The following is an 8,905-nucleotide window of genomic DNA, read 5'->3' on the forward strand; positions in this document are numbered from 1 at the left end:
ATGCAGCCACAAGGGGCACAACTAAGGTGCATCTGAGCTGCTGTCTTAGAGTTCATGGCAATGACCCACATGTCCAGAGGTAAAATGACTGTGACTTCTCAGGGCATCTGATGTGCGCAGTGGAGGCAGACAAGCCCACAGCACCTGTGCCCTCTACCTTTAAAGGGCTGGTTTTCATACCTTTCCCTGGTCCTCAGCAGGTTGGTAGCTGAAGGAAGGACTCTAGCTTTACTCGATAGTCCCAGCACTGGGAGCAGCTACAGCATATCCAGGTAACCTCACAGAAACGGACAACTTCAGGATCACCCCATCTTTGCAAAAGGAGCCTTTGTTTCACAGAGCCCCAAGGGATGCAAGGAAAATTAATATTTGATATGTTCTGATGTGTCAGAGGCTACTAAGATCATGCCTATATCACTTGACTAGGGTTTGGTACACATTCTGTGGGAAAAAAAAATAGCAACTATTTTGGTGTTTATGGACCATATGGTCTCTTTCTCAATGACCCAATATTACTCTTGTATGTTGAGAGAAGCCATAAGCAATGTGTAAACAAATGAGAGTGACTGTATTCCAATGAGATTATATTGACACAAGCAGGCAGTTGCTGGTTTGCCTCTTGAGCCATAGCTACCAATCTCCAAAAACCCCTCTATATGCCCTGTACCTGGTGTCTCTGAGCACTATCATGCAGGCAGCTCCCATTTCAATATCTTCACCTCCCCAGGCTGAGTTCAGGGCCTGCTCAGTGCAAATGGAGTTCCATCAGCAGATTGTTTTCACTTTGCAGGTGTGGAGGTCTGAGAGTCAACCGCCATTACTAGGAGACAGACAGATTTACATTCCAGTCTTGGCATCCCAACTCCAGGGGACCCAATTCAAAGAGGGATTTCCACATCAATTCTCAGAGCTTCCCTAAGCAGGATCAACCTTCATGGACCATAGTCTGAGCTTTAGAAAATCATTGACCAAGTTTTCAAATAAGACTTGAGCTGTCTCCATGAATATATCTTCAGCTTTTCTCAGCTACTACTTATAAACTTTCAGAAGAACAAGAATCCCCCAAAGGTTATTAAAATTCAAGTTCTATCCTCCCCACCTCCCAGCCTACTGACCCAGCAAGTATGGAAGGACCCAGGGAATTTTCATTTGTAACCAGCTCCCAAGGGATACAGGTATTTCTGGCCCTGTGGCACGCTTAGAGAAGCCCAGGTTTGGAAGACCTCCCTGGGACTGGATATGGACTAAACTACAAATAAAAAGTTAATTCAATATTATTCAGCCATAAAGAAGAATATAATTATGGCATTTGCCAGTAAATGGATGGAATTGGAGACTATCATGCTGAGAGAAATAAGCCAGTCCCCCAAAAACGAATATTTTTTCTGATCTGCAGATGCTAACACACAATAAGGGGAAGGGGAACAAAAGTACTTTGGATTAGACAAAGGGGAATGAAGGGGAGGGAAGGGGATTGGGAATAGGAAAGACGGTAGAATGAATTGGACATTACTTTCCTATGTGCATACATAAATACACAACCATTGTAACTCCACATCATGTACAACCACAAGAATCAGAAGTTATACTCCATGTATGTATGTCAAAATACATTCTACTGTCATATATAACCAAAAAGAATGAATAAACATTTTTTAAAAAGAAGTTAATTCAACTTGAAGGGAATCAGGATGAGGCTTGAGAGTGGTTTCTAGGGTGTGCATGGAACAGGAAGAAGGAAGAATAATTGCTTGATGATAAAGAAAAAGCGGCATCTCTCACTTCCCCGAGCCATCAATTTCTAGGGTGGTGCCTCCAAAGAAGAGAGAATCTGCTTTGAACCCCAGCACCTGACTTCCTTACACTGCGGTCCCTCGGAGCCAGGGGCTCCCTAAGAGCTACAGATCTTAAGACCCATTCTTATATATAGTCAACACCCTAAAAATGACTGTTTAAATTTTTGTGTGTTTTGCTATTATAAAGAGTGGTATAATGAATATTTCTTTAATATCTTCTTGTGCATATATTGGATTGTTTTTCCCTTGTCAAGAAGCTCAACTTCTCTAAAGTTAAACTATTTCCAATATTTTTGACTTCTTAAAAATTTGTAGTAAAATTCTTTATTATTTACTAAATTTCTTTGGTAAAATATTGTTAAAATGTCCTCTTTTTAAAGCAAATAAGTTTAGCCTGATGTTGTCTCCTATGCCCAGAACTCTTTCATAAATAAAGCTTAACTTGGAGGCATTTCTTGTGGCTGACATGAAAAATAAAATCTAGCCTTAATCACAGCTATCCAGTCAATTGGTTTTATAACTGAAGACCTCCCATCATACCTGGCCCAATAATACAAATGCCTAGGAGCTCTCCTCGCACCATACCCATAAGGCAAACACCTTGACCTTCCAACAAGACATGCTCAAATAAGAAAAATGCCTAGCTAGAGTCAATCAGGTAGCTGCTTTGTTTTCTTGTTCAGCTTATAAAACTTTACTGCTCACATTGTAGGAGCAGAGTTTCTCAAGGCTTGAGTGTTGCCTGATTCATAAATACTTCTTTGCTAAAATAAAACCTGTAATTTAATTTTGTCTAAAATTTTTCTTTTAACAGTTTGGTATTAGATGAGAGATTCAAAGGACCCCTCCAGTAACACCCTAGAGAATCTACTGACAAGGGAAGGTCCCGACTGGGTCTATTGTGCCTGCGGTTCTTTCACTGCAACTGGCACCCATGTGTGAGATACCTCTCTTGTATGAGCTCCCTCTCGGATTTTGAGCTCTCTGGAGCATTTCCTTAACTAGGCTCTCTAGAATCAGATTGGATTCAATAATTAACTAGACTGGGCCCAGTTACATGTAGATAACCAATTAATCTGATATAATTATTAAACATTATATACATGTAGTGAAACATCACACTGTGTACCCTGTAATATGTACAATTAGTATATGTCAATTAAAAATTGAAAAAAAATAATTGCCTTGGTCAAAGGTATTAACATTGGGTATGATGACAATCAGGTCCACCTCCATTTGAAAACACCAATATTTTATGAAATAGTTATTGAAAGACTTGTGCCCCTAATAATAGTATCACATATGTAGATATGAGACCCTAATACAAGTTTTTTTTCATATTTTATTGGTGCATTCTGATTACACATACTGGTGAGATTCGTTGTTACATATTCATTCATGCCAGTAATACAAATTTTTGATGCATTATGCCAAAGTATGTTTTCAAAGTATATTTCAGGTAAAAAAAAAAAAAAGCATTTTGTGACCCCCCACCCACCCCCACTTAATGACAATCAGACCTGTCATGATCTAGAAGCTAGAGATGGGGTCTTTTGGAAAAAATATCCCAAAAAAACTGCCCTTAAATTCGATGGGACAGTGCCATACCAAGTTTTTCTCACACCTCACTGCAGCAATGCCTCAAGCCCTGAGTCTTCATCTCTCAACTCCAGATGACCCTGCAGACCCTTGGGCTATGGATATTCACAGTCCAGGGCCTCTAGGTCATACTGAACCTGAGAGATTTCTTTTTTTTTTCCTCCAGAAACATTCTTTACCTGGATGACTTTTCCAACATTATAGATCAAAACTCTTCTTCAATGTCTACATGAAACCTCTGCCCCTTCTCCTCTTTTCCCTGTCCCTTCTTCCTGCATACGGCAGGAGAACACCACAATCAGGATTACATAAAGAACAGCTTCTGCAGGAAGTACAAGTTGATATTGAATATGTCACGCTAAACCTATAACCTGACATCATTTTAAAGATCTCATAGTTTACACTGTAACAAATTTTACTGATGATTTAAGTTAAAACTTCTTGTTGGATTTGTGCATCTGGCCTTGTTTATAGTTACACTTTTAAACTCACATATCGATACTTTTTGCTTAAATCTAACAATAGGCAAAACCTACATTGAGGCTGTTATTAAATTTTTTTCCAAAAACTGAGTAAGACCAAAGTATCATTTGATAGTACACAGAAGCATTCATAACCCAAATCTATGCGTTGTAGTAGCCTCTAACCATGCAATGACTCAATCCTGGGATTTTGGATAAAACACATGAATCCTTTTCTGGCAACCCCAGACACAGAAGACATCTCACAGAGATCGGTCTATTGTGTTCCCCAGAATGTACATGGGAAATAAGAAGTCAATATGCACACCTGATGCCCTGGAAGGTCACAGTTACTTTGCCTCTGACTCTTTGCTTCCTCATGCATGAGCCCTGATATAGCAGCTTCTTAGGTACACCTTAGTTGTATCATTTGGAACCAGCTTAGGGGTCCAAGGTGTCAGGAGGTGCCTCCCCAGAGAGTTGACAAAGCTGCGCCGATGAAGCCAATTCCACCAACCTCCCTAATATCTCCACAGACAAGTACAGTCGGAAAGCTTCTAAAATGCTAATTTTAATATTCTATGTGATAAAAATGGACAATGAAGAACTTTTGAATGGCTAAATATAACCCCCCATAACTTGGAAAATAGGAAAAACACATGAGCATTGAGTTTCTCAGCCCCTGAAGAGCCATGTGGAGGAAACACTGAGATCCTTGGAAGGTGGAGCAGCCCCTGGTCAAGCCTCTAGGTGGGTTTCAATTAGGGCAGCTCCTCGGAGCAGGTCTGGTTCAGGAGGACAAACTCTGTTTTCCAAGGCTTGGTGCTGATGGTGAAGAAGCAGATGAAGGTCTGAGGAAACAATTAGAAAGGACAGTGGGTGAATAAAACTGAAAAATCTTGTGGCTTCCACCAGGACAGGGTCTACCTCAACCTTGCACATTCCCAGGGCCATCAACTGAGGGATATGGCTCATCCCCCAGATGTGATTCCATCAGCCTGAATCTTGGGTTGTTGCTTAACCATGAACTGATCTAGGGCTGCTCCTGACCCAGGTGCACCTATGTGAGTTATCTCATTCCACTTCACTAACTCCAGAGAGAACCCAGACTGTCCTGTGTGATCCAAGGTCCTGAGAGCAGCAGGGAGAAGCTTTGTTCCACAGCGATCTGCTCCCAGATTTGGGTTATTAGTTAAGGTTTTAGTTAATTCCCTACTTATCTAATTAAATTAGAAAATCTAATTATCTAACCCTGGGTGGGGTTGTTCCCTTGTACATCTCACCCAGAGCAGGTGCTACAGCTCAGCATGTAGGTCCCTCCTCAGTCTCTACTCTCTCAGGCTTTGGGGCAGTGTCTGCACATTTAAACAAAGCAGATGTTGGAGCTCCACTGGCTCCTTCTCTTGAAAGCAGAGGAGAGAAGGGCAAGGGACATCATGTACTCTCGCCAAGCACACTAGGGGGTGTGAGTAGACTGCCATGTGTCCCAGGCAGCAGGAAGCTATAATGGCATGAGTGGCAAGAGCTGGGAAGTCTGGTTGGCCAAGGTTCTCCATGTGGACCCCTGGGTTGCCTGCCTGGTGGATTCCTCACTAAGGCTCAGGAAGAGTGGCCTGGTGGAGCCTGTTGTTAGCTCGCTCTTGTGGGCCCAAGAATGGCTTCATGAGCTTCCTACACTCCACTCCATGCCCAAGTAGCACCTCTATCTGTGAAAACAAGGGAAGCTTCTGTCCTCTCTTACATTGTTCAGTTTCAAACTGTCTTGAAAGGGGCAGTTTTCAATGTCATCTTCTAATTTTCCACACTTCGTACGGCGCAGCTTCAGTTTCATGGAAAACGCCATCACAATCTTGTAGTTCGGCTTGGCCCTGATATCAGCTGGCTGGAAGTGAAAGCCAGTAGGATGATCTCTAGTTTGCATAATTAAGATCAAAAAGCAGGAGGACCTGGTGGAGGCCCCAGGAAGATGTAGGCTGAGTCATAACCATTAATACATCACAAATCTCCAGCCCCCACGTGCCCACTCTACCACTTCACTCTCAGGAGGAATTTGAACCTACAATTGCATGGACCAACTACACTGCAGAGTGATGTCTCTCAAAATGTGAAGAATAGTCTCTGACCTAAGAGAAGGAGACTTAACATGAAATGTGATCAATGCTTTCATCTGAGCCACAGCAAGAAAAAATGTTATACAGTGCTACCACTGCATCTGAACACTCAAAATTGGAATGCTTCCAACATCCATTCCTATTACAAAGTGCACTCTGAAATTTTACTTCTGCTTCTGCCTACTCAATTCTACTTCATTTCGTTGCTCAGCATCCCACATCATCCATTTTCCCAAATCACCAAACTGAACCTGCTGTTGTCAAAGCCAGTGATCTCACATGTCAGGCTCCCACCTGGAGCAGCACTGGCCAGCAGACCAGCCAGGGTGCTACACACAAGCTGCCACAGGAGCTTCAGCTCTTTGTGGATTTGGGGTCCCATTGCTCTTGTTTGGGGGCTCGTGGTGCTAAAGGAGGAAAAGCAATGCCCACACTCCCTCAAGACCAGAAGTGCTTCATTAGGAGATGAACAGTGCATTCCTGATGATGTTCCATAGCACTTATATTAAAAGTAGAACATTTCAGGAATAAGAAGAATGAACAGAGGAATTTTCTGGAGATGTCAATGTGCTGTCAGATAGAGACACACCCAGGAGGCCAGCGCAGGTGGAAATCAGAGTAGAGAAGCTGAATTCACAGTGGTTCTCGAGCCTGACAGTGAATCAAATTGCTCCTTAAATCATCAGTTTTCTTTACCTTCTCTTTACTCACTCTCTGCCTCTACTTTTCTAAGCATCCCCATTTGTCACATGAAATGACAAAATTTGAAATTTTTTCTTTATCACAATGATGTATTCTATATGGTTCTTTTGCTTATTCTCTGCTATATTTCCTAAGGTGTCCTCATTTGGAAATTGTTCATCAGTTAAATAATATCATAAAGAAAAAGACTAAATAATATTTAAACTATTCAGTAGAAATAGACACTATTTTAAAATGTTAACTTAAATATTTCATAAAAATGGAAACTGACTTGTATTTTACCTGAATATGGACCACCTACTGATAAGAACCTTCTCACCCCAGGTTCCTCACAGATAAGCAGGTGCAGGAGGGCAGAACAATAGAGGATGTGTCACCAACCTTATTTATCCAGGATTTAAGTACACGCACCAGCCTATAGGCATACTCATCCTTGCTCTCCTGGTTGAATGAGTGCACAGCAAACTCCACGGTGGCAGGAAAGTTATTATCTGTGTTCCTTGTGTGTTCTATTATGGCCCTTGAGAAAGGGGTCACCAGGAGCAGCAATCCAAATAAAAATAGTTTCATGGTCCAGGGCAGAGCCCTCCACCCAGATGGACATGGCATGGTGCAGGCACTGGGCACCCCTACCACAACCCTTCCCAATTCTTGCTCTAAGAAAATCTTACTGGACACAGGTATAGCCCTTATATTCATCTACTCAGGCACAAACTCCTCCTTCTGGAGACTCCTCTCTGCCATTACAGTCTTACTGTTCCTTCCCACGTGTTGTCTACCCTCCTACAGCCAACATTGTTCAATTCACCTCCTGTCCAGCAAGGAGGGAGAGAACCCTGGCAGGGTGGTTTAAGGAGGATGAACAAGGCGATGCAGAATTTCCTGAATCAAATCCCCACCACACCTGCCACCTACTGCCTCAATGAAGTAGAGGGACTTTGATTGTCATGCCCCAGAATTAGATGTTGAAATCGGGAGATAAGCTCAAATCATTAGCAGAAGACCAAAACAACAAAAAGAATGAGAAGGAGCACCAAGTGTGGTTGGGGAAGAGAAGTCACAGCAGCAAGATCTCCTGGGACACGCTCCAAACCGCCTGAAGATGCCTGGCCTGACCTGAAGGGTCAACTAAGAGTGACAAGATCCCTCAAGCATCACCTCCCTGTGGCATTGGAGCTTTGGTTCTGCTCCCCTGGCAGAGCAGCTTCCTCATGCCGAGACAGAAAGATGAGCAGGAACTGGCACTGGATTCAACAAGCATACGTATGGGTTTTGGCAAGACTAAGGGTGGTCCTAGTAACCCACACTGCTGGGGGAAAGAGATGGAACTAGAGACAGAGACAATGCCATGCCTTTAGCACCAGGTCACTTTCTCCTGAGCACACCTGAACACAGGTACAGCCTTGTCGTGGGTTCTCACAATGTTATGTTGCTTCAGCATCTATTTGTAAATATGTTTAACTTTCTTAAATCAGATGGGAGCTCAGAAACCTTCACATAGTTCCTAGGACTCCATCTCATCAGAATGACTGTAGCCTGTGGCCAGAGACAGAACTTACAGGCTCTCCCTTTCCTAGCAAGCTGTCCTCTGCACATATTCACCATCTTCTTTAAAGAGACTGCTCAACATTTGCCCTGAACATACACTTACCTCCTCTTAGTCACAGGTTACCTCTGAGAACAAATGCGTGTCTGTTTTAATCCCTCCAATTAGAGCTCTGCCGAGGGAATAGAGCTCCCCCGAGGGAAAGGCCCAGGTATCTCTCTCTCTCTCTCTTTCTCCCTTTGTTCTCTGACCTCCATGTATGTCCTTCAGGCATCCTGTCCACCCCCATTGTCTGTAAGTCCTAAGATCTCCTAAACTTTCACATTGTGGGTATATCATTGAGGCCAGACTCTGAGGGTGAGATCATTCCCCTAGTAAACCCATGTAGATGGAGCTCCTCATTGTGTTCTCTTGGGCCATTCAAAATAATGGGCATCATAGACAGTATGGCAGACCAGGCTTAGACACAGTCTCTGTGTCTTTCTGCTACCAATACTTTCTCACTTCCAAAGGCACAATGAATCTTGGTCTGGGTTGTCATTACTGCTTGCTGCTACTGGGTCATGCTGAGGGTTACTGCTGTTGTTGAAGTTGCCTTGGAGAAGAAATTCTTAAAGGCTTTCTGAGTTGTGGGATCCCCTGCAGTCATAGAAAGTCAGATCTTAGAAGAAGAAGGAAGTTTCTCCATGC

The 8,905-nt window shown here is 42.9% G+C and overlaps 1 protein-coding gene across 1 annotated transcript; it reads right to left on the bottom strand.

Moving 5' to 3' along the window:
- Positions 1–4,617: 4,617 nt before the first annotated feature.
- On the bottom strand, positions 4,618–7,239 carry LOC143394846 (cystatin-9-like). Its single transcript, XM_076849434.2, has 3 exons — positions 7,051–7,239; positions 5,598–5,717; positions 4,618–4,707 (listed from the first exon to the last, which is right to left on the bottom strand). Exons 1-3 carry the CDS (start codon positions 7,237–7,239, stop codon positions 4,618–4,620), a joined length of 399 nt encoding a protein of 132 aa, XP_076705549.2.
- Between the last annotated feature and the right edge of the window lie 1,666 nt (positions 7,240–8,905).

Source organism: Callospermophilus lateralis, chromosome 3, assembly GCF_048772815.1.
Source record: "Callospermophilus lateralis isolate mCalLat2 chromosome 3, mCalLat2.hap1, whole genome shotgun sequence".
Classification (NCBI taxonomy): Eukaryota; Metazoa; Chordata; class Mammalia; order Rodentia; family Sciuridae; genus Callospermophilus; species Callospermophilus lateralis.

Excerpts from the sequence above, each read along its gene's own strand:
- LOC143394846 (XM_076849434.2), bottom strand. The coding sequence starts at position 7,239 with ATGAAACTATTTTTATTTGGATTGCTGCTCCTGGTGACCCCTTTCTCA. Across the intron at positions 5,718-7,050 it reads TTAAATCCTGGATAAATAAG|CCGAACTACAAGATTGTGAT; the intron begins GTTGGTGACACA and ends ATCAGGGCCAAG. Across the intron at positions 4,708-5,597 it reads ACAGTTTGAAACTGAACAAT|ACCTTCATCTGCTTCTTCAC; the intron begins GTAAGAGAGGAC and ends TTGTTTCCTCAG.